Below are 25,477 nucleotides of genomic sequence, written 5' to 3'. Positions count from 1 at the left end.
ATAAATTAACTGAGATGCTGATTTCAGACCCTAAAAGGTACGACCACATTACGTTTCCAACCATTATATTCTTGTATGACGTTTGATATTTTACAGCTGGAAGTCAGCCGGAGACCCTAAAAGGTATGTGAGGTCTCATTTTCGACCCTAAATGGTCCGTCGAGCCCCCCTACCCACTTTTCAAGAGAGTCCCCCCCGGGGAATGAGCACAGGCTCTGACTAGAGTGAGTTTTTATATGATCCTCAAAAAATAGGAATGCCAACAAATCATGATAAACAATGATACAAAATAATCAACTCATTCATAAATCATCCTATTTGAACTGTCACTTATTGCTTTTCTCTGAGTGTCACTTTTGAAAGCTGATATACCAAGAAATAATATTATCAGCATATGGAATGCCAACAAATCATGATAAACAGTTAAGACTGAAGGAACAGTCTTAGAAATCACCTTCTTTGAACTTTGGCTTTGGCACTTGAATTTAAAAGAAATTTCAATAAAATAACTTTAACAAGAAGTAACTTGATTGATTGCAACCAAGGTTATGGTTTTGCAAATGCTTGTCCCTTGCAATATGCAATAACAAACACTTCTTTGAATTCTTTTGTTGTGCTCATATGGGCAACCGGAAATGTTATTTCTTGTCCACAGGCTCGAACTTGAGGGAAACAGACTGTGTGGCTCGGATTTCTCTCCATGCACTCATGGTCAAAATGAACAGTGATGACCAGTGAATTACCATTCAATGGTCTGTGACATTGGCCTGTTAGCCAACCAAGGACTCCTGCAGGCTTAAGATCAGCACTTTGGAACTTGTTGATGTCATCCATAGACTCTTCATCTTGGTATAAGCTGTCATCAGTGTTCCATGCTAAGGCTTCAGAGTACCCTCCAACTTCCTCATCTTCTAACAGCATTAGAAAATCTTGAAAGCTATCAATTACCTCTTCTTCCAATGTCCTCTTGGTGGTGCCAGGTGCTGAATAGCATGGTTTAAGAAGAGAAAAGACATAACTGGCATCTACTGGTTTTTGGCCTGAGGCATTTGACACAAAAAGAGGCTTGAATATGTCAGCATTCACCCTCATGGCATCTGCAAGACCATAACAATTCAGACCCTCGCAAAACTCCTTCAGATAAAGTAGCCTCTTGCTGACAATGCTTACTATGACAGTTCCAATAATAGCATCTGTGTGATTGGTGTCAATCAAACCAGTATAACCATAATCAATAATTGCATCTTGGTGATCACTCATGTTTTGCACTATCTCATCAAGCAGCTTTCTTTCTTTGGTTGTCAAATGCTTCTTACTTAGACGTGAAATATCAACATCTGGATTCACTAGCATCTCATAAATGCACTCTTCAAAGCATTCCAAAGCTGGCCCTCCCTGGACAATACTTGTTGCCACTATCTGTCCACATGTCCTGAAGATTCCATTTTGGATGTGGTACATTGAATCTACTGGGGCTCCATCGGGAAATATAACTGTCCTCATCTCTCTCAAAGCATATTCCAAGAATTCCTTCGCCATTGCTCCGCTGTCAATCCCATCTTCACCACTGAAATGGACTCTTAGTGCTTTCTCTGGGAATGTTTTCATTGCCTCTCACTGCCAAAGCTTTAAACACCTCATTATTGGAGCTTTTCTTCTCATAACTAGGAAAAACTGCCCATCTTTATCCACTTGTCTTTCAAGAGACTTAAGTGCACTCGGTATATCAGCAAAACCAGCTTTATTTTCACTTTTGTAACTTTCGACGATATTCCCTGCTTCATGACTCTTTTCCAGATTTGGAACATCAGAGTAACCCTGCAATACTTCAAAGGGCTCCACTTCATTATCGCTTGGATGTTTTTCAATACCATTTCCATCCTTGGGATATTCATCATCTAGATGGCATTTCTTTTGTGGTGGTTCTCTTTCATCTTCAATTGTTGGATCATCTTTCTCAGAATATTTTTCAGACTTGTAGTCGTCATCGGAACAAAGATATAAAACCATTCGTTTATAATCTTTGCCAACTTCTTCTCGATAGCGTGAAAGTTTAAAAGGTTCATTCGTACCAGGTAAAAACTCTGCTGACTGCCCATCCTCGAAAAGTAATATATACTCTTGCTCATCGTTATAACAATCTTTGTTGTAATTGGCCCACTTCTCTTTTGCCTTTTCCAGGATGTTCAAATATGGTGCCTGATTGGAAATACAAAGGGCAAGTCTCTTTCCCCTTTTCGGTTTAAGCTTCAATGCTTTGTCACTCCACTCAATAAGACCAATGAAGATGCCAACATCTTCTTCTTTATCTTTGTCTTTTGGTTTGGCAGTTGTTTTTGATACAAGAGATTTCCAATTTTTCCCTTTCAATGCTTTATAGTCACTGAAGGACTTCACTGTGCTGGCAGATTTTGAGTTTCCTGTTTGTGAAAAATAGAAATCATTTTTGCAATATGAGAGCTAATATTCAAACCATCTGTGGATCAAAAGATAAGGAATTCTTTTGAAAAGGAACATTACTAAACACTGATCCCCTTCTTTTTATTTTGAAAATATTAACAGCTTTGTATCCAGAATAATTTCAAGGGGTAGGGGGTGACTTACTTTATGCTTTATTTATAATTATCTTAATAGGTGACTAGACTGATTAAATTCAAAAGGCATGACTTAAAAAAACAACATCTAGATATTCATTGTGACATATTGCATGTGCACAGGGTATTTAAAAAGTAGTCATTGAATTAGATAATCCATTTGCATAGACCATGGACTGGGGGTCCGTGTTTTGTAGTCCAAGTTTTGATAAAGAATGTATTATGAATTTTATTTCTGCACCTGCTTCTTTTCTTTCTTCCTCTTTTTCAGTGTTTGGCAATCCTATTGAAAAGATATTAGAGATGTTAATAGGAAATCCAACATTGATTCATAATAAGTTCATGCAATTAGGGACATACAATTTGAAGCCTAGCTCTGTTGTGGGCTCCTCACCCCTACTTTTATCAATATTAGTATGTTTTTCCTTCTCATTTTTATCATCACAATCATCATCATCATTATTAGTAGTATTATTAGTATTTTAATTAAGCCTTATAATCTAAAAACAATGTGTAGTAGCTTTTTTCGGAACCAAACCGAGTACTGAAGGTAAATTACTTTCTATTTGTCCTGGGCTAGCTCGTCTGAACTTTTATATCAATACCTTTGCCTTCATTTTTCTGTACGCAAAGACATGTTAACTCCTCGTCTTCTGAATAAACCCTTATGCAACCATTTTGTGAAACATGGACGCCCGACGAGCGAAGCTCTTTCTCGTACCCACATCTTGAACACTTTTCCGTAAAGAGAGCTCCACTCCCGTACTTCTCTTGCAATAGTTTTGGGACTATAATAGTAAAAATACCATGAATCCAATTTTTTACTTTTTTTCATAAAAAATTTAAACTAAAATGTTTATGCCATCTTTGAGCGGACCATCTTTGAGCGGACAGTAAGCGAGTAAGCCGGCTAAAGCATTTATTCAGCTTAATTTCGTGTACTACAAAATGGAGCCACATTTAACTGAAGAGTGCTTAGTACTCACCTTGTCCGCATTGAGCACAATATCGGTCGCCATCGTTAACTGGTTTTCCACAGCTAGAGCAAAACATCTCTATAATTTAAACAGCAATCAAGCACAACAAAGTCTACACGTGTGTGTCCGCCATTTTGAAATAATCCCATGATGCATTGCAATCATTAAAGTCGTCGACCCAGACCTCCAGGCTGCTGGCTCTTGCCGTGAACTTTTGGCTCTTGCCGTGAGCTTTTGGCTCTTGCCGTGAGCTTTTGGCTCTTGCCGTGAGCTTTTGGCTCTTGCCGTGAACTTTTGGCTCTTGCCGTGAACTTTTGGCTCTTGCCGTGAGCTTTTGGCTCTTGCCGTGAGCTTTTGGCTCTTGCCGTGAGCTTTTGGCTTTCGCCGTGACAGTTGTGGGCTTCCGTACAAAATAATCTAGAATGAATTCATGGCATCCATCAAAAAAAGGCAAACCACAGAAGACTTTTATCGCTAATATTTTAATGAGAAGGGAAATAAGCCAATCAGAGTCTTCCATTTTGGTCTTTAATTAATTTATTCGGGGATTCCCCACATAGCGTTCTATTTACTATACTATTTGGTTAGTGTCTATGAATGATTTTTTGATGCGTAGTAACGTTTTCGGAGCCTGTATTTCAGTGAAATCGATTTAAAGATCAAGCAGTTCGCACACATTTTTTTCGCAGGAAAAGACTACAGTGATAGAAAGCAGAAAAACTCAAAATTTCGTCGACATTATAAAAAATTCTCTCTCAATACTCGAGAGAATGGCGTCCATGAGGTAAGGCGCTTCCTGAACCGTTATGCCGGTGAAAAATGCAAACAAGCGCTGCGTGCTTTGAATCAATCGAGTTTTTTAGTTCAATGGGAACATCATTCAATAATAGTTTAATGGAATGTGTTAAGCGATAAATTCTTTATGAAACGATTTTGTTTCTCTTTCTTACTCCTTTTGCGCTTTCGTTTTTCAGGAATGAAAACGAAACATCATCTCTCGATATCCGTAAAAATGAAAGTCCTCAACTCCATGAAAACAACTCTGGTGAAGTAGGTATCTTATGCATCCAAATAAATGCCGAAGCCACGCAAGTTGGTAAAGAGAATTCCATTATTGAACTACAACAAGTTGTGCAGAAAGCAGATGGGGAAGCTGTGTACGACACGAGGCAGACATCCCTTTCACTTTCACTTCCCCCTCGGGAAAAGAAAAGACGAAACAGTTTTTTTAAAGAAGTGAATGACGAGAGTGACGACAGGTAAAATCGCTTATGTTAGAAGACAGTATTTGTTCTTGATAGAGTACAAGCAGTAAGACTGATCATGAAATAAAATCAAAATTGATACTTACAAATTGTACTATTCAGTGACGAATAATCGCTCCTACTCGATCAAAACAGTTCATAACACAAGACACCATTTATGATTAATCAATAATGGTCTCTAGTGTATGTCTTTGTGACATTATGAACTGTTCTGGTTGAATGATAGCGACTCAGTATAGTGCGGCATATATACCATTATTTACACAAATTAATGATAAGTTCAGTAGACCTCAGTGTTTGTACAATTTTTCTAGTCAACTTTTTCACCACATACCGTTATATGGTATACACCCCTCTAATAGTCACTAGATCAAGGACTATTTGTCGATATCAATTTTGTACACTATTTCATGTACACTAATTTTTATCATACTAATCATAACATTGTCTCTTTTTCTATGATAATCGTTTAAGAATCGAGCCTGTGTATATAACGCCGCCGCAGATTGGGATCAGGTCGGAAGAATGCGTTAGTTCTATAGCCTCTCAAAAAGAATTCCCTTATTATTTAGTACTTCTATTTGATAATATCAGTAGAATTTGTTTGGCTCTCTTTCTTCATTCAAGGGTTTATCTCTGGGTTATATCCGCTGATTTAGGGTCATTTGCACTTAGAGGACATATTAATTTAACACTGGCGTCGTAATCATAATCGTAATCGCAGTCGTAAACAGCGTTACTCTAACTCAATGTGAATCAAAAATCTTAGTCTTAAGCACCGTCGTATTAAGGTGCATCGTAACCACGTCGTAATCGTAAGCTAGGATCAGAAGGTTTTGTTGCTTACGACTACCATTACGATTAAAGTCACTTTGCGATCGAGTGTGAACCAAGAAAACATAATCGTATAATCCGCGCAAGGATTGGCCAATTACTAAGCTTGTCACGATCATGATGATGATGATGATGATGAAATTTCAAAGCTGGCGGGAAAATAAGCAAGGAAGCGAGGCTTACGATTCTGCTTGCGTCGTTTTTATTTACACTAGAGCGTAACCTTCTTACGATTACGATTACGATATGATGCTCATGACGCCAGTGTAAACAAGGCTTTACCCAACCTTCATAAAATCGAGAAGCTGTGTGAAAAATGAACACAATAAATGAAATGTGCACAGATATTAGTATTAAAGCAGGCGAGTTTTCAGTTCATAAAGATGTGCACTTTTATATTTACCGTAATACCGTTTCTTCTGTAGTTGAGATCATGACCTGAATGAAATTTCGCCTTCTCACTAAAATCAAGGAGCTCTTTCAATTTCCGATGTCCATACGTTTCTTTTTACGGGGTAGGGTCACGTGACCTATTGGTCTAGACCTATTAAAATCAGTTTAGAAGTTGTTTTTTTGCAAGGGAGAAAAACCGATAATCAAAAACTGAGAGAATCAATATGGAATACTAAATTAGATTTCTTATGATTAGTGACGAGGAGCAGAGAGGATCCGAGGCAAGGAGGAGAAAGGGTAAAGCAAAATATCGCCATAAAAAGAGAAATAGAGATGCAGCAATGACTGAAAAAACAGTTCATCAAAGCCTTGGACCAGTTACCCTCTCAGCTTCCGACCGCCAGTACTTCCGCATGTCAGATGACATCATGATACAGCTTCAGGCAGTGCGTGACGAGGGACAATGGAAGACGTTTGATGAGGTGGCTGTCACGCTATATCAAAAGTATCCAAATCACGAAGCTCAAATCATGATCCTGATTGAAAAAGGCCAAGCAGCTTGTTACAGTAACCGTTTTGCAGACTCCAAAAAGCTGTTGAAGGAAGCTAAAAGCATGGCTATTGCTATTGACACGACAAACGCTTCGTTGCTCATAGGTTAGTTGATCAGTTATCAAAAAACCATATGTTCATTTAGTATAGTGCATGTACTATCTGGCTATGGATAGCCTTGGATAGCCAGTACATTCTATATTTGAGGGATGGAAGTAAGACAGGATTGGGCGGGACATAAATAGGGGTGCTAAATGAGTAGGTCATAGATGTAGCTTGATTTAAGACTCCTCATAAAAATACTAAATGCGCACACATATGAGCACTCATTCACTATTTTTTCATGGTCTAGGTAGAATACATTACTACCTATCAGCCGTGTATCGCAGAGAGAAAAAAACAGGCAAGGCAATTGATTGTGTTCAGCTTGCTTGTCAGAACCTACATCACACGGGTTTGGTCCTCGACACGGCTATGTTGACATACGAAAAAGCAAGTGCGTTAATGGACTTCCTCTTGCTGTGTGTCGACCCCAAATCAACTTGTCTGGACACTGTAATGTCAGATTTGCGAAGAGCCATTGACCAGATATTGGCGCTGAAAGAAGACTCCAGTAGTAAACGGTACTTGAAGACCCACCGCTATGCGTTCATTAAGATGGCTATGCTGCTACTTGATTGTCGAACATCAACTGGTTAGTTAACTTTTCATCTAAAAAAATTTATTAGAAATGCATTTCGTAAGATTCAAATTCCTGGATATTCACTTATGTATTTACAGTATACGTATGTGGGACTTGTGTGTATGATATATCCACAGGTAGCCCAGGCTCTCCGTTAGTGTTGAATAACTGAATCGATCGAGAGACAGACAGACAGACAGACAAAGATTATATGGGTATCATATGGGTATTTTTGTGGTGGGGAAGCGTCATCTAAACCCGAACGAAATGAGCTGTAATCAAACCATGGGGCTGTTCAGTATATCAACAACACACGGTGGGAATTTTATTTGATTTGAATTATTTTAAAGCGTAAAAATGAGGATTCAAAAATACCCATATGATACCCATATAATCTTTGTCTGTCTGTCTGTCTCGATCGATTCAGTGGTAAGCCTGGGCTACCTGTGATATATCTCGGCTACGGTGCTTTTGCTGCTTTTGATATCATAAATTATTACGCGACATAAATTCCGTTTTGTCGCAGAGGAGGAATTTGCAAAAAATGTACGCGGGGGGGGGGGGCGGGGGAAGGGGGCGGATTAAGAAAAAAAGGCATTTTAAAACGGCTGCATGTGTATCTCAGTAACAATTTCATTCGATACTGATCCCATATAGATATTGCAAACTCAAATACTTGTGGACTTGTTTTCATACCAACAGGGCGTCAAAGAACTGTTAGCAAAGAAAATATCAAGGAAGCCAAGAAATATCTAGATGTCATAAGAGAACGTTACTGGCAGGAGACAACACGCGGGGAAAAGATTCAATTTTTTCTTGCACAATCAGACTTACATTATCGTATGGAACTTTATGAAGAAGCCGAGGAATATGCCTTGGAAGCTCTGAGTATGGCCGAAAAATTTGGGTTCAATACAGAAATCCAGCTCGTAAATGATAGACGTAAAGATATCAGACATGCTTCTGCTACAACCAAGGATGGTGGTTCCCATAGCAATTCAAAACCTGACGACTGCTTGGATGATAACCATGACAACAGCGCTGGTAGCCATGGTAACAATGCACTTGTGGATTGTGTTAATGGAAAGACCCATAGCAACATGTCATCCAAATCTAACGTCTGTGGTGGTGGTAACCACGACAACACCATGAATGACATCTCTGCTAATGGTGATCGTGACCATGGCAACACCGCATCTGACGTCTGCACCGATGACAGCGAAAGTAAAACAGATCTTGGGTCTAGCGAGGGGCATTTTGGTGATGTAAATGCTGCTACTGAGGAATCTGATGATTGGTCGGATTCACCTTCGTTTCTCTGATCGCCCAAAAAAAAGTCAAATAATAATAAACTTTATTCAAACACAGAATTCAGAATTTTGAAGAAACTTATTTACACTGAAGCTGTGTATAAAATGAATCATGATACATGTATTGATAAAATCAAATATTTTAAATATATGTCAGTAATATATGCTAAAATTGAGATCTATAAAAATACAAATAATAAAACTAGCAATGACAAAGGCAATGAGGGAAAAAGGAACGACAGACAAAGTCTCACCTCCAATCGTCGGTACTACCACCAAACCTTAACATAATCAGGTTTGGTGATAATGCCAATAATTGGAAGTGAAACTTTGCACTGATTTAACATCCCGGGGGGGGGGGGGGGGATGGTGGTACTCCCCTATATTCGCTATACGGGTACGTGCCGCCACACAGGGTATGGTTTTCAGCGATTCTACTCTGGAACAGGGTATATAAAATCGCGCTCGCTCTGCGACAGGGTATATGGAATCACGCTCTCTCCTCCTCTCTGGAACAGGGTATCCATTTTCGCGATACCGGATTATAGGGCTGTCCACAAGTTGCTCCAAAAAGTCCAAAAAGTTGCCCCAAAAAGTCCAAAAAGTTGCTCAAAAGTTGCTCAAAAAATCCAAAAATTGCTCAAAAGTTGCTCAAAAGTCTCAAAGTTGCTCAAAAGTTGCTCAATAAAAAGGTCATATTTGCAATCAATTTGATGATTTAATATCATAGAATCCAGTGAATAAGTAAGTAATGTCTATATTTACTGAGGGTAATACTAAATATACTATATAATATTTTATACAAATTTATAAATCATGTTATAAATACTGTACTATAATAAATTTGTAGTCAATCATTTGATAGATAACATAAGCAAATTTATAGTCAATCATGTTATAGTAAAGGCTTTATCTTTTGTTCCTGTTGTATCTAAGCATAACAGAGGCTTCAACAGTTTGTTCTAATGCAGCATCTTGCTGCCTGTTGAACGCACCCTGAAGGAGGCTGAACACTCTCTCTGTTGATGCAGAACTTGGCTTCTATTGTTAGTGGGCTTTGTTCTGTGTCAGAATTAATCGAGCATGTGGCTTCTTCCGCCATTTTGTTTACATCTTAGATTTTACAACCGCTGTCCACATGCATAGCAGTTTACCACAGGAAGACCAGAACTTCACAAAGTGTATACAAAATGCAAAGACAAGTATTGAAATCATTAGAGTAAAAAAAAAAAAAACTCACTTTTTGTCCTTATTTAGCGTGATAATTTGTTTAAATGCATGTAAAAGTTAAAAAAAGAACGAAAGTTGCTAGAAAATGAAAAGTTGCTCAAAGTTGCTCGAAAGTGAAAAAGTTGCTCGAAATCGGAAAAGTTGCCCAAAAGTTGCCGAGCAACTTGTGGACAGCCCTACCGGAATAGGTTATGAATTTCAGCAATCTTGCTCGGGAAAAGGGTATGACTTTCAGCAATTTTACTCTGGAACAGGGTCAGGGTTCAGTAGGCTAAGCGGCACATCCCTACCCTAAACGGGCAAGAATACCCCCACCCCCCCCCCCCCGGGCTTAACATGTTTCACTTCAGGATTTATTTTATTAAATAGAGAAGCAGCAGCATTAGAAAAAGAACGAGAACCTGAGGATAATGAGCCAGAGGGCAGTGCATACAGCTATTTCAAATAACAGAAATAAGGTTGAAGGGGTGAACGGCGAATTACGATCGGCGTTGCACGACCGAAAAAAATTGTGGTCACACTATCACGGAGACATGAGTCAAAATGGCGCATCAGCTCGGCATGGCCATTCGCCGTTTAGAAACGACTACGAAGACATTCTTATTACCCCACAATTCCTTTCTGTAGCGCAATGATTGCCTACTCCTTTCAAAATTATCTTGAGTGCGAGGCTAAAAAGAAAACAAAAAAGCCCAAATTCCACTGAGAAAAAGTGTGATTTCTTTTATAGCCCTCTCAGTGTATCGGTATTTTGTTGACATAAATACCCGAGACCTTATTCTGAAATCAATTCTTCACGTGAGTAGACTAACGAAAGCGGATATAAAGCATAATTTTATAAAAATAAAGCATAGAGATATGACTAATTTCAGAGCAAGGGAAAATGGCGTCAAGTTTAAAATCCACGGCCTATAGGTGATTCCCCCTTGTAGCACATTACGTCAGACGTAAATATTTTGGTTCATTCACTCAAACGAGAGCCGTTAGTACGAAATCATCGATCGATACTACATTACGAAGATCCTTGAAGATCTCTGAAGGGAAAACAATGTGACCCCGTCGAGAATATCTAGTATTTTGTTTTATGAGGATTCCAATGTCAAACAGCACTTTACAGCAAGAAAATCATCGATCAAAGTGGGAAAAATCGATCGGCCTTAGGAAGCCATACTTAACAGAATGCGTAGTCTAAATTCAAAACGAAACTTGGGTTTCTAAAGATCGTACCTACGCACTAGGACGTACTCCCGTTGTCGGGATCAAAAATGCCGTGTTCACAAACTCGAGAACTGCAATCTAAAGTCAAATGCGAAAAAGATGAAGTGGTTTTGGCGAAGGCTGAGACACTCGGCCAAGAAGGGAATCCCTCAAAACACAACAACGTGAAGACTTCCAACAACGACGAACCATTAGAAGAACAGCGAAAGAAACGAGACCACGAATTAAAAGAAAATAAACCACTTCATACAGAGGAAGATAAAAATGTTTACAACACAGTTGTACAGCGAAGGAATTCGGATGGGAAAATAGAAAATATACCGAATTATGTCGACAAAGATGTAAACAACTTGAATGACGACGTTGTACGACAGAAGCCCAACGGATTGGATGAAAAAACACTGACCCGAATTGACCAGAACAACACGAATGATTCGGATAAGAAAATATTGCTTATCTTGGTCGAATCTGAAATAACTCAAGTTGGAAATAATAATCACATGATGATCGAAGATGAGCGAAAAAATTCCGAAGAGTCAAGCAGTGATTTGCATATGTCATGCATTGTCAAAAAGCACAGAGGGAGGGGACGGAAAGTAAATCGTCGACCAAGATCACGAAGCAACAGCAGCACCATGAATAAGGTGTACATCGCGGAAGCAGTCCTTAAAAACATTCCTCCAGCAAGCCCTTCAGATTCATACATTCAGCTCTGCAGAATATCAGATGAAGTTATGCTACAACTTCAGGTTGTGCGTGACAATGGTAAATGGGAATTATTTGATGACATAGTCGTCACGCTGTCACGCAAGTACCAAAGTAAGGAAGCTGAAATTGTCATCCTTCTAGAAAAAAGCATGGCTGCTTGTTATCAAAGTCGTCTAGAGGAATCCACAGAGATGATTTTAAAGGCGATTGATATGGCAAAAGAAACAGAAAATTCCTCCGTATTAACAGGTAAACGTTTCGGCTTGCTTTTTTTGTATTTTTTGGTGTGTGTGTTGGGGGGGAGGGGGGAGGGTCTGTGTTAATGGGCGATAATAGATAACCCAATAAAGCCTCTGGGGCTGATCTAAGTCTGGAATCAAAAGACAGGGGCGTTGCCAGGGGGTTGGCTCCCTTTCCCTACCCCCCCCCCCCCCCCCCGAATTCCCCCCGCCCACACCCCTGAGACAGACCAATTCACCACCTTCAATATTTACATTGGTCAAATACTGAAATTTATAACCTTATATCGCGGCACTATAGCTACACCACCCTTGGTACTTTACTTAAGAGAGTCAATTAAATTCATTCAGTTTTTAATATATTTTTAAAAATTCAGGAAGGGGATTTCACTACCTTTCTGGCGTGTATCGTCGACAAAACCTGATGGGCAAAGCAAACGATTGCGTCATTAAGTCTGAACAGAATTTTCACAACAAACACTTGACATTGGACAGTACGTTTCTGGCGTACGAGCGAGCAAGTGTTTTAATGGATTTTATCTCCAAGTGCCCTAATCCACCAGCCAGCATGATAAACGATGCTAAAGCTGGCTTGATCAAATGTATTGATGGATGTACCGCACTAGAAGAAGACACTGAATGCCTGCGATACGTGAAGAAACATCACTTTGCGTTCATCAAGAGGGCGATGCTTCTCTTGGATTGTCGAACAGCGTCAGGTGGGACAAGAGGTTTAACGTATGTGCTAAATGGGAGATAAGAAAGGCTACATCCTTCCAGGGGTGGGAAACGCATCTTCTTAAAGGCAAGGGGAGCAATAAAGATGTAAATTCACCAACAGCGTCTGGTAGGACGAGAGGCTTAACATATGCTAAATGGGAGCTAAGGAAGGCTACATCTTTCCGAGGAAGGGGAACGCATCTTCATAAAGGGAAGGGGAGCAAAGATGTGAATTTACCGGAAATTTTTACTTTTTTGAACAGGTCGTAAAAGAACAGTCAGTCAGGAAAGTATCAAAGAGGCAGAAAAAAGCTTGAAGACCCTGAGGACACGATACTGGGATGGAATCGCTCAGGGAGAGAAAGTACAGTACTTTCTTGGCTTAGCAGATTTGTATTTTCGTCTGGAGGACTTCCCCAAGGCTGAAGAAACCGCCAACGAAGCACTTAGCATGGCCAAGACGTTTGGTTTCAACACGGAAATCAAACCCGCCCAAGATAGACTAGAAGAGATCGCAAGAAAACAGCAAGTGAAGAAAGAACCTTGTTGCTATGGTAACAGTGGCTACACCTACACGTCATCAGATATCAGTGAAGGTCAGAACGGTGACGTCAGCTCAAGTGAGTCCGATTTCATGGAAACACCCTCCTATTACTGAATGAAACAGTACAAACACGATCAAGGATCGAGTCTTGTTGCCATGGTCACAATGACACGATCGATGAATATTGCAAGATATAAATACATCACTTTCCATGGAAACGATACGATTGTATTTAGTGAATGCCGGAAAACGGCACATAGCTTTTTTGGGCATTTAATAAACTCAGGCGGTAGTAAAATATATTTTCAGCCATTAAAGATTATTAATAATAAATATAAAGTTAAATAATTTGTAGGAAAAAAGTGATCAGCAATGAGAATAATGAGTCTAGATAACTGAAATGAGCCAAATTATGCTTTCTTTCACATTACATTTTATTTATTTATTTATTTCGTGTTTTTTGTTAATATATATTACGTTTATATCTTCATTTTTAATGTCAGAGTTTTTGTTTTCAAATTAATGTGTGACTTTAATATCAATACTATTTTTAGATGTTTCGTGACGTCATTGTAAAAATCAAGTATTTGTGAATTAAAAATAGAAGATATGCATTAAAAAGAGTAAACGTCGTTAATCTACTATCGTAAAGGAAGTGACCCCTTCAATTCTATAGTAATCGTTTGTATGGGAGCTGTAACCGCAGAATCGGAAAGCATTCAGTGCTGACACTAGGATCGTCAGTCTGAAACGAAAGCTTTTCTCGACAATGTAAACAAACGAGACAGATGCCTAACGAGAAAGACTCCAATTGGGCTCCCTGTGGTTTAAAGACAGGCTCCTGTGGGTGTGCAACATGTAACGAACATGTGACGAACATGTGACGAACATGTGACGAACATGTGAGTACATTTAAACCAATTAGAAATTAAAGGGGAATCACCGGGTTTTAAAGCCGCTAACCAAAACAAAAATATTTTCTACTCATTTCAGTCTTGCTATGTATTCTGTCGATATCGCTTGTTCTACACAGTTCTTTGGCTTCCAAAAACAACCTGATTATTGTTTACTTCGTGCCAAGCAATGGCTTATACGCTGGAACGGTTGTTTTTTCATGTTTCGTGTTCTAAGAAGGTTTTAAACAAACGATATCGACATACACGAAAATTATTTACCGTAATCAACTGAGGAAGGACGGAGCGACGAAGACAAAGTTTTACCTGGAAAACCCTTGAATTATGGCAGCTTCGACTACAGAAAACAGTAGCTTAATCACAGGTAATCTCGTTAAGGCCATCCTGCCTTCAGATAACCGAAAATTCAAGAAAATCGTGTTGAAAATCAACTCTAAACTTACCCAAATCGGTGACAACAATGAAATTATCGGCTTGGAGATTCCAAGAAGCCGAACTAAAGCCGAAGGGAATTCGAATATGCGTTGTACAAGTGTGGACTTAAATAACGAAAGTGTTAGTGGAACGTCGATAATATTTATCCAGGCGAACGCTGTTCAACTAAATGTGGGTGGTAATGAACTAATTGAAATAGAGGTTAACTCTGATGAAGCCTCTTTATTACAAATTGGGGATCGATGTAAGATTCACATGAAAAACGACAGCAAGGCGGAAGTAAACAACGAAGTCGTCGGTAGCTCGACGGTACATCGTAAATTATACGTTTCACGAGATGATGTTATGACGGGATCAGAACCCGTCACGCGATCAAAACAACGAAAGAAGAAGCCTGCCAACAAAACGGCCAATACAAGACAGCCAATAAGAAAGATTAGATCAGCTCCATTAGACTCTCCAGAATGCTTAGAACTTGGCCAAATGTTTTTTGAAAACGTTCAAAAATTTGTTCACCCCTTGAGAGATAATGGAAAGTGGAGCTTATTTGACGAGAAGTGGAATGAATTCTTCGTAAAATACGGCAATGATCCTATCTGGAAAGCTTTGCTGAAGTTAGAGTATGGAATTAGAATATGCTATAACCCTCAGTACAATTCACGGTACCTCGAAGAAGCTGAGAAGACCCTTCGTGAAGGCAAGAAAATAATCGAAACACTGCAAGACATTCATCCATCTATCACTCAGTTTTTCCATGGACGATTTTATTGTTACCTTGCGTCCGTGCATCGTAGAACGAAGCTGTGGGGAAGAGCACAGGTATTCATAACCAAAGCAGAGCAGATATTTCAGAACACCGCAGATTCAAGCTTTCTGTACGACAAAGCAACGGTGTTTTACGAGAAGGGAAGTCTATACCATGAATTCGATAAAAGAGGTGTTAAGGAAGCAAAAGAAAGCTTCGAAAAGTGCTATGAACTTTGTCGACAACTTAAAAAGAAGAAAGGTTGTGATTTCATAGAGAAAGGTCAATTTGCTCAGTTCAAGAAAATCATGGTATTGTTAGGATGCTCTACTCAACAGGGTCGAAAAAGACGAATAACTGATGAAGACTTGGAAGAAGCCAAGAAATGTATTGATGAGATTGACAGGGAAAACCAAGAAAGACACGCAATTCCGGTCAGCGAACAGCTACAGCTTTTGCTCGCCAAGTCAGTTTATTTTCGTATAGCAGATTTCAGTCAAGCAGAGGAGCTCGCTCTCCAGGCTGTCGACTTAGCTGACCAACATGGTTTTGATTCCTGGCCAGCTAAAAAGCGTCTAAAGGACATTCAAAATAATAGACATATTGTTGAAGAGCAAATGCCCACAGAGCAGAATCACAACGAGGGTAATATAGAAACTGTTGATCAGAGGGTGTCCTGTGATGCTGATGGCAGTGGAAGTCAGCCGAGCATAGGGAACTCTGATAATTGACTGTACTAACGACTGTATGTTCTTTTTGTGTGAAGACTGGCTGTGCCCCAGCCTATTTATCATCTAAGTTTGTTAAAAGCCATATGACTTTAGGGACGTCTACTAACTAGAAACTATCAGTTATTAACTAAAGAAAAAAATAAGGTCATTCAGTATACTCCTTCACTAGTATAGTCAGGGACAGAAACGTTTTCATTATACAGTTATTTCCTTGAGCAATGATTTAGATTTTAAACTAGAACTTTGTAAGTCTATCACTGATTTTAGAATTTAGAATTTTTTGAGGAAAAGTTTATCTAATTTCATTCATAATTTTAATATTTTTCTGATTTCTCTAGTAATTTAGTATATAGAATTTTTGGATTTTAAATTAAATTATATCGTAATATTATATAGTAATATAGGATAGTAAATAAATTCAATACCCAAAAAAATTAGTAGCTATATAATATAAAGAATAAAACAGCTTTTAGCTCACTCCGTTCGGTATTGTAATTGATTCGGAATAGACCTTTCCTGACTTCGCTTGGATGACCACGAAACAATGGTTTGAAGTCGAGACTGAACTCGATTCTTTTATTCCAATCTCGTACAGAGCCTGCGTTTCTTCTTGCCTACGGCGAAGAACAAGGGCTCTGGCATAATCCATTTTTTAAGACCAGGATTTCTTGGACTTTACGTGTGTTCAAAAACTTGCGAAAAAAGGTTCCCGATTTCTAATTTTTATTTTGATTGGAAGTAACCACTGAACTCTGTTTGAAAGCATGATTTTCAATGATTATATTTCACTTCCGGAAAATTGTGTATGCGCCAAAAAGTGCTACCGAGGTGCTACCGAGCCCTCGTTCTTCGCCGCGAGCCAGAAGAAACGAAGGCTCTAGGTACGAGATTGCTTAAACCAGTGTTTCTTGATCAATAACGTTGTCTTTTACAACAAGTTTTCTTATTAAATTATATTCCTAAAAGTTCCTTTATCAAGTTTCGTGATCAGTCATGCAAATTCGGGACAAGACTATTGCCTTGAGGGACTAATCAATAAAGTGTGTATGTATATATTCATGTGCATGCGCAGTAAGGAATAAGTCTGGAAACAAGTCGCGAGATTGACATGAACGGCGAAGGCGACGTGGGTTTACGGGAAAAGAAGGGAGAGGGCAAGCCCCCCGCATTTTTAACCAAACATGATTTCTTTCTTTTTTCTTTCTTTCTTTCTTTCTTTTCATTTCTTTTTATTTTGTTATAAGTTTCTATAAAACTCGGAAATGGATTTATTGCCCTAAAAACTGTGGAACTAAAATTAGAATTTCGAGAGCCTTTACAATTTCCAAATTTTCAGGGTAGTGGGGGCATCAATCAAGACCCCCCTAAACGTTCCCCCAATTTTTCTCTTTCTAACAAGATTCTTTCGTTCGATTAAGTTCTTTTTCTTTGATTGACCTGAAATCATTGAGCACATTTTTTGCTTTATTGTGCATAGTTTTCTTAATCATTTTACCTTTTTTAATAGCAAACGTAGGACGACCCGAAATAACGTCACAACTTAGAAAATCTATAGTTGTATTCAATTTTCTTTTTCTTGTTTATCCTGCTTAGTAGGGTTGGTTTCAAGTGCTATAAACCGGTTTAAATTACCGGTTTAGCTATATCATTTGGGGATTCCCCCCTCGAATTTTTTGTTTTTTTACACTGATGGGACTTGGCATGTATGTTGCTAAGTTTTGCTTTTATCACACGATTATCCGTTCGCCATAGTCGCCAGCTTATAAACAAGTCACGTCGATTTTGTCTTCTATCAATCCGATCAAAGACATAGCGGTGTAATTTCTTACTAAGGCGTGTAATGGCTGGCTTAGAGCCGAGAAACGTAGACTTCATACTTCACAATTGATCAGAGATTATTCAAGCGCTCTCTTGCATGTAATGTAAGATTTACTGACAACGACCGATGGCGAATTCGAGAGATTCATCCAGAAAATCGGCTAGAAGCAGCGATGAGAAGGCTTATAATGGATCTGAATACCATGTAAAAGTACGACACAATAATGGACAGTTAATAGCTGGCAATAATAACACCATTACCTATAATAATGTGTACAATTATCTGAAGATAGAATCTTCACGAAACAATAACAAAAAAAAAAGTCACAAGCATATCAAAAAAAAGAAGAGACAAGAGAATGTGAAATCGAATCGTGGCGAAGATCTAAAGAATCCTGAGCCGGCAGCGAAAGGGAAAGAGTCGGGGAAGAATTCACCAAGAAAAGAAAGAGTTTGGCCGGAAGGTCATTCTAGCAAAGAATTAAATCCCGACGAAGAATCAAAGCTCAACGATCAAGACTTCGTAACAACATCCGAAGATGAAGGATCGCCCAAGCTTGCAAGCAGTGACTTGGCAACAGATTCATGTAATGCTGAAAAGACAACTACAATAAGGTATCGTTCGCAAAAACAAAACACATCTTCGATTAAAGAACACTTTGCTGATGAAGTTTCTGAAAACGAAAGTGAATCTAACAACTCAAAATCAGGTGATTCATTTTCGCCACATAAGGTGGCCCTACGTCAAGTTATATGCTTCGCTGCTTGCATAATGTTTTGTCTGTATTTTGAAGTTCTTTCTTCCCTACCTTTCTTGTTCTGGTCGATCTTCGTGGCTAACAATCTGCTCGCTTGTTTTTCTTGCATCAAATTGACATTTAAAATGATCGATTGTCAAGACAAGTTGCCTCAAGTCAATATTCATCGATCATTTCTCGCTATTGCTCGCCTACAGGTTGACTTCTATATCAAAAAAGAGGACACCTTGCAGAGATTGTTCGCGTTGTTGTTGTGTGTATCACTTGCATTTGTGTCCAGCCAGATATTTGGCTGTGCTACGTGCCTGTTCATACAGACAATCGTAGTCACAATAGTAAGTACTTTCCCGTACTTATTATTCAAAAACAACGTCTTTCTGCCTCTTGCCCTGTCAGAGCATTGCCGTATTTTCAAAGAAGGGTTTTAGAATCATCTGGGATTCTTCTTTGCTAGGCCACGTGACATTTTCCCGCCATCTTCTTCCTGTAAATTTCAAAATAATTCAAACGATGCTAGATTTATTTGAAGGGACAGAAAATGATCGAAGATTTGCCAAAGCAAATAATATTAATTATCGATGTTGATGCATTTAATTATTCGATGTTAAACAAGTTGTCTTTGATTTGAAGTAAAACTTCGTTTATATGATCACGTGACTTGGAGATCGCGCCTTTTTTTTAGAGTTCAAAATGTTTTTAAGAACTGTAATTTAATAATGAAAAAGAATATGAAAATTCCACCGCATAAATGCATACTCATTGTTATAAGGTCAACAATCCAAACGTTCTCATACGAGATTCAATTTCTAATATGACATACGAGATTCAATTTCTAATATGATAAGTTGTTTATTACTAGCAAATATTATCGCAGTGAATTACAGTACTAAAAATTACAACATACGATAAATTAAAGAAACAACGCTATATAAACTAAGAAAGAGATGCTAAAGAAATTTATATTCCTGGAAGCAGTTTTTACCCGTATACATAGTTAAGTAAACGCTCAAGAACGGCTCCTGAGGAGACTAAGTTTAAGTACTTTCTTGTAGGTTGAGGCAATCATAATTTTAGTCACTCTACCTTAGGTTTTATTTACTCAGCATCATTAAGGCATGGCTCTCAGATGAAAAACTGTTTAGCTATATCATAGCCAGTTTTCTACGAATCTTACCCAAACTTGGCAAGTTAATGTCTTTTGTGAAAAGAAGGAACCTTAAAGCCTTGGTTGCCATGGAAACTAAGTCACGTGACAACCAGATCTCCATCTTGGATTTTTAAACAAGCCGTTTGAAAACGTACCGAAACATCTTTAAAAGTCATGAAAATGCAGATTACTATTCATATTTACAATGCCTATATGGATCTAATTGGATATCTTGGAAAATATTTTAACTTTAATTTTTAGAATATTTTCTATTTTTTCCAAAAAATTGAAAATATTCTAAAAATTAAACTTAATATAATTTCCAAGATATCCAATTAGATCCATATAGGCTATGCAAATATAAAAAGGAATATGGATTTTCAGGACTTTTGAAGTAGTTTCAATAGGACTTCAAAAGGCTTGTTTAAAAAATCCAAGATGGCGGCCTTGTGGTCACGTGACATGGTTTCCATGGTAACACATATGTGGTAATTGCTTGCCTTGAAGAATTACTACTACGAGCCAAAATTGGGAAAGATTCATTATAAACTGTCAAAGATATGAATAAATAACTGATTTTCCATCATTTCCTCAAAAGAGCCACGCTTAATGGTGCTGAGTATGTCATCTTCATTTTATCTCACTATAGCTCGCCCACTGCTCCATCGTTTTTGTTCATTTACTTATGCTTAAGTCTTAACAAAATAAAGATGGATGCTTAGTCCGAATGCGCATGCCTGATGACATAAATGAAACCCTAGTTTTAATGAAACAAGTTAAGTATATTTACCAACGTTTTTACGAGATTCCATTTCTATAACTTGGATATAATACATAGTTATTGCTGATCAACAAGATAAAATTATACAATATTAGTGGTAAGAATCTTGTAATATGTATATATTTTTATGTAGTATAAATATTATCCATTCCAACCTGTGTATATCTTGAAATATCATTGTATTATTTATCTTAGTGGCAAACTTGAAGTACTGTGTCGACACTCGAATGGCTTTTCCTCTGAACACGAATGTCAGCCAATGACAATGCTTAGATAGAGTTGTTCAGCCAATGACAATGCTCGAATAAAGATGGTCAGCCAATGAAAAGGCTCAAGATTGTTGAACACAGTACTATAAGTTAACCGGATTAATAATATGCTGTAAGCTCTATGCACTCAATTATATTCTTAAATCTTGATGTAAATATCGTAAGATATAATATTAAATGATAATTGATAGACACTTGAATCCTGACTCTGGGAAGCACGGGTGGCTAAATGTCCAATCAATTATCAGAAAAAGTATGAATTAATAAATAATATTAAAATAATAGCTCTTGAAAAAGAAAGTCGTATGACTGCGAAACTGTATTTCTGTCTGTACGTAGTTATTTCCCCCGTCGTCCACAGGGATATCTGTGTAGCAGACATCATGGATAACATCATGCCAGGCAACAAGCCAAAATACACTTGCTGCGGTTCCATTTACTGTGGTCCTCCATATTCTGCCAAACTTGGTAGTTGCGAGCTGCACGCTGAAATTTGGTTTTTCGCTGCTGTCAATCAAAAATAATGGTGGTATTGTGGTCATAACTACCGTTTGTGGGGGGAAAAACTTTTATAAATAACTGAGAGATGAGGCGGTAAAATAACTTTCATGAATGTCGCGTTCTGAATTGTTTTGGAGCGCGTGCTTTATGAGAGCAGATTCCGGCATTTCGGGGGCTCAAACAAAATGGCGTACTTTGTTTTGAATTTGCCCTAACCCCCCCCTCCCTTCGGGAAATCCTGGCTAATGTAGGGGTGAATGTAGGGGAGACGATGAAAACATGGTCGTCATGGGTGTAATTTCAACAATTACTCCACATAAATTAAGGTTCGTCGTTAATAACTTCGAGTGAATGAAACAGTTAATTTTCTTCTTAAATAAATTAAAAGATATAAGAAAGTGGCCTGAAATTCTTCAAGTTATTCTACGACAGTTCCCCCTCTACTTCTTTCACTCTTGTACCCCTATACCATAATGACAGAACATAAGAAAAAGTATACTTTTTAACCATACATTTTATTAGATTTCTGCTGTGATCACAATCAGGGATGTATATTAATCACTTCAGATCTACTGGTTCAGCTTGTTACTTTGGCCATCCAGATAGGTATTAACAACTTTGATGTCTCCTAACTTGAACACATCGACCTTCAATGGATTATCACTCAGGATCACAAGATCTGCTTGCTTACCAACCGTCAAGCTTCCAAGTTCCTTGTCCTTGTGGATTTGCCAAGCAGCATTAATGGTGTATGCCTTAAGGGCTTCCTCTATAGGCACACAGTATTCCTCTCCGTATACTACATTAGGTTCACCTTTCCTTGTACGTGTAACTGCTGTCTTCATGTTGACTAAAGGCTCAGGTGGAAGTGGAAAGGTTGGATGATCTTGATGAATGGTCCAGCGAAGATCGTGCTTGGTAGCCAAGCTAAGGGGCGTCCATCTTGATGTTCGCTTCTTCCCAAATATTGACTCAGAGTAGGCCTTGGCATAAAAGAACAAATGCTCTACAAAGAATGAGAACGCAAGGTTCAGCTTGGATGCAGCTTTGATGTGGTTTTCATCGCACAGGCCAAGATGCTCCATTCTATGACGTCGATCCAAGTCCTTTGTCACATCCGTCACCTGGAGAAAGGTAAAAAAAAATGTTATCATTACGTGTTGGATTCAGAAATACAGCATACATAATGTAGAATTCATTGTCATGGCGCCATGTCCCAGGAGTCCGTTAAAATAAATGATAAAACAATTTGAACTGAAGAGGTCAAGATAAAGGCGTCAATATTTATTTCAAGCAAACCCATTATTTTTAATGCAGCCTTGTTTAAATTTCTAATAGGGAAAACTTTTGAGTAAGTTAACGTACCTGCTGATATGCACTTAGCACTTGTTCTATGGCTCTCTCTCCATGTGCATGTGCAGCTATCTGATACCCGTGGTCATGCCAGTACTTGACAGTCTTCAATATGCTTTCATCATCATAGTTCAGGGTTCCATAACAGGGGGATGGAGGGAAGCACAGAAGTCTGGTCAGATCGGTATCGTGGTAAGGTTCGCGTACAGCTGCAGTACCACAATGTGGAGACCCATCTGCACAGATCTTGACCCCGGCAAACCAGAGCTTGTCACTTTTTGCCAACATTTTTGCTCTTCTTTCCTTATGATTAGCAAGCTTGCAACATGTTACTTTTGTACCCTTGGACTCGTCATCTCCTGGTCCATACTTCAATGCATAGAGAGCTAAACGTAGAGGGCAGTCGGGGCGAGAGGCCTTCTGAATAATTAAAGGGTCAACATCTGTGGGCATGTAGGCCATGTCGGTAACAGTGGTGAATCCACACTTGGCGTACTCGGTCCACTGCTCATCCAAGGCAATAGACAGCTCCTCAGGTGTTGGTAGTGGTGCATGTTTCATGACCATCATCATTGCCGGTGACTCTAACATCTGGCCCGTTAATTTGCCTGCATCATCTGTCACGAAGACACCGCCTTCAGGGTTTTCAACGTTGTCCGGGATCTTGGCAAGCTGAAATGGCTTAGTATTCCCCCAACCAACATGACCGCTTTGGCCGATGATAAGAATCGGCACGTCCTTTGAAAAGGAATCCAATACTGAAAAATTGAGTTTGGGTAAAGTAGGAATCATCTCTGGGTCCCAGCCAAGAAACAAGCACCATTTGCCACTGTCAGGATCAGTGTTATCCACCGTGGTTTGAATGAGATTTTTGATCTGGTCGTACGTCTCATAGTAATAGGCGCCACAGTTAATGTACACATGCATGAGGCAACGATTGAAGACCATCTGAGTGGCATGCTGGTGAGGTTCAATGAATCCCGGAAGAAGGGTCTCCTTGCCTTTGAGTTCCACGTACTCGGTCTCTTCGTCACCCAGTTTTAGTACATCACTTTTGATACCCACCGCTATAATTTTACCATTTTTTACAGCAATAGCTTCAGGAAAAGGTTTGATTTCATCCATACTGATTATACTCCCTCCATGGATGATAAGATCCGCTTTGGACATATTGTTTGGCCTACTGGTAACAAGATTTCTTGTCGACGGGATAGAAGGTTTCGCTGTTGAGCCTCGTTGACTACACATACTGTTCTGTAAATGAACACGACCAGTTGAACTCCGTCCTTTTATAAAGTAAGACCAAACCATTCGAAACCTGCTTTTTGATTGTCCCATAGGGGGCATTGAGAGTTGAGAGTAGAAAGATCGTGACGACATTTGTTAATGAATAAATCTAAAGAAGCAAATTGGCCCTCAGGGGGGATCCAATTAGATTTACGCGGGTTGAGGAGTTGAAAAATATCACGATCAGAAGTATTTGTCGAAGAATTATCAGCATGAAAAAAAGCTTTGAGTCGAGTACGACGAAAGAAAGATTCAGAATCTTTGTTGATTTGAAAAACATCAGTTTTTCTATAAATAGGAATAAAGTTGAGACCTTTGCTCAAAACAGAGATTTCAGCCTCAGAAAGCGGGAGATTGTCAGGAATAGTAAAGACAGATTTTTTATCTTGAAAAGTATGACTAGATCGATCGTCGTGATGAGAAATGTTGTTGACAACATTGTTGTCATTGGAAAGATACCCCGAAGAATTATGATCGTTGACAACAAGGTTGTTGTCAGAAGGAGCATTAGGCATATTATTATTAACAACATTATTATCATTATTGACAACTGAATCATTATTAATTGCAACTTCATAATCATTATATACACCAACAACATCATTACTTTCAACATAATTAACATCATTAGCAAGAACATTATAGGCGTTATTAAAAAGAGCAGCGAATTTGCGGCTTTTGAGTGCGCATAAACTTTGATACAAAGAACTGTTAAGTTCGTGAATTTTATGGCGAATGGAACTAACTAAGATGGCAGGACAAACGTCGGAAAGACTGAGAACGCAAGCTGCAATGTCTCGAGACAAAATGTTACGTTTGATACACATGGCACGAATAGTGGAAACGCATGATTGAACGAGAAAATGAATTGCACGCCGATGACACATCGAAAAAGTACTTAGTAGAATCTACACCAAAATTGGAAGGACTAAAATTGACGCGAAAACCAACAGGGATAACTTTAGCATTAAGGCAACGGCCAATGAAATGAATATGACTAACGAAACGAGTTTTAGCGAGAGTAAGGAGGAAAAGCTTAAACGCAACGCCAGAACTAGAAATAGGAAAAGGAGTTAAAAAGCTTACCATCTCCTTACGTAGTGGTTTGGCAAGGTGAGACATGAAGCAATGTAACCGAAGAATACGAAGAATAGAAATGCCCTTGGCGACAAATTGATGGGTTGCAAGCATTCCCAAGAGAGTTGAGAGACAAAAGCATGGCGGCCATTGTGGTGCCATTAACAATGAATGCTAATAAGAAATCTTTTGTTAAATGGCACCAACGCTCCCCCGAGAGGCCGCGATGACGTAACGTGCAATCGAAGAATAGAACAAGTGGATTGATTACCGTGATTATCCAGCCAGCAATTTTTAATTGTTCATGTGTCGTTGCTAATGGTTCCATTTTAGGTGTTTTTCTAGCTTGAGTGCAAATAATTAATCCTTGAAACACTAATTACTAAATAGTACAA

At 38.7% G+C, this 25,477-nt stretch overlaps 4 protein-coding genes across 4 annotated transcripts; 3 read left to right on the top strand and 1 right to left on the bottom strand.

Annotated features, from left to right (window-relative positions):
• Positions 1–201: 201 nt before the first annotated feature.
• On the bottom strand, positions 202–3,700 carry LOC116290552 (uncharacterized). The gene is made up of 5 exons (XM_089029148.1): positions 3,581–3,700; positions 3,200–3,382; positions 2,836–2,877; positions 1,635–2,420; positions 202–1,586 (listed from the first exon to the last, which is right to left on the bottom strand). The coding sequence occupies exons 1-5, from the start codon at positions 3,645–3,647 to the stop codon at positions 547–549; spliced, it is 2,118 nt and encodes a 705-aa protein (XP_088885274.1). The 5' UTR covers positions 3,648–3,700; the 3' UTR covers positions 202–546.
• A 465-nt stretch (positions 3,701–4,165) lies between these two features.
• On the top strand, positions 4,166–8,809 carry LOC116298799 (uncharacterized). Its single transcript, XM_031707353.1, has 5 exons — positions 4,166–4,355; positions 4,546–4,830; positions 6,320–6,720; positions 6,968–7,309; positions 8,000–8,809. Exons 1-5 carry the CDS (start codon positions 4,342–4,344, stop codon positions 8,617–8,619), a joined length of 1,662 nt encoding a protein of 553 aa, XP_031563213.1. The 5' UTR covers positions 4,166–4,341; the 3' UTR covers positions 8,620–8,809.
• Positions 8,810–10,736: 1,927 nt separating this feature from the next.
• LOC116298800 (uncharacterized) lies at positions 10,737–13,835 on the top strand. Its single transcript, XM_031707354.2, has 3 exons — positions 10,737–12,012; positions 12,380–12,721; positions 12,986–13,835. The coding sequence occupies exons 1-3, from the start codon at positions 11,103–11,105 to the stop codon at positions 13,378–13,380; spliced, it is 1,647 nt and encodes a 548-aa protein (XP_031563214.2). The 5' UTR covers positions 10,737–11,102; the 3' UTR covers positions 13,381–13,835.
• A 397-nt stretch (positions 13,836–14,232) lies between these two features.
• Positions 14,233–17,146, top strand: LOC148911550 (uncharacterized). The gene has a single exon (XM_089029218.1). The coding sequence runs from the start codon at positions 14,505–14,507 to the stop codon at positions 16,089–16,091; it is 1,587 nt and encodes a 528-aa protein (XP_088885344.1). The 5' UTR covers positions 14,233–14,504; the 3' UTR covers positions 16,092–17,146.
• Positions 17,147–25,477: the final 8,331 nt, after the last annotated feature.

The sequence above is a fragment of the Actinia tenebrosa genome, unplaced genomic scaffold (assembly GCF_029948245.1).
Source record: "Actinia tenebrosa isolate PJP-AT-01 unplaced genomic scaffold, QUT_ActTen_1.0 PGA_scaffold13__45_contigs__length_12533684, whole genome shotgun sequence".
NCBI classification, from domain to species: Eukaryota; Metazoa; Cnidaria; class Anthozoa; order Actiniaria; family Actiniidae; genus Actinia; species Actinia tenebrosa.
The sequence above is the reverse complement of the archived record's forward strand: the minus strand, read 5'-3'. Positions and strand labels throughout refer to the sequence as shown.

Excerpts from the sequence above, each read along its gene's own strand:
- LOC116298799 (XM_031707353.1), top strand. Across the intron at positions 6,721-6,967 it reads AAACGCTTCGTTGCTCATAG|GTAGAATACATTACTACCTA; the intron begins GTTAGTTGATCA and ends TTCATGGTCTAG. Across the intron at positions 7,310-7,999 it reads TGATTGTCGAACATCAACTG|GGCGTCAAAGAACTGTTAGC; the intron begins GTTAGTTAACTT and ends TCATACCAACAG.
- LOC116290552 (XM_089029148.1), bottom strand. The coding sequence starts at position 3,647 with ATGTTTTGCTCTAGCTGTGGAAAACCAGTTAACGATGGCGACCGATAT. Across the intron at positions 2,878-3,199 it reads ACAGAAAAATGAAGGCAAAG|GATTGCCAAACACTGAAAAA; the intron begins GTATTGATATAA and ends TCTTTTCAATAG. Across the intron at positions 2,421-2,835 it reads GGAAGAAAGAAAAGAAGCAG|GAAACTCAAAATCTGCCAGC; the intron begins GTGCAGAAATAA and ends TTTCACAAACAG.
- LOC116298800 (XM_031707354.2), top strand. The coding sequence starts at position 11,103 with ATGCCGTGTTCACAAACTCGAGAACTGCAATCTAAAGTCAAATGCGAA. Across the intron at positions 12,013-12,379 it reads AAATTCCTCCGTATTAACAG|GAAGGGGATTTCACTACCTT; the intron begins GTAAACGTTTCG and ends TTAAAAATTCAG. Across the intron at positions 12,722-12,985 it reads GGATTGTCGAACAGCGTCAG|GTCGTAAAAGAACAGTCAGT; the intron begins GTGGGACAAGAG and ends TTTTTTGAACAG.
- LOC148911550 (XM_089029218.1), top strand. The coding sequence starts at position 14,505 with ATGGCAGCTTCGACTACAGAAAACAGTAGCTTAATCACAGGTAATCTC.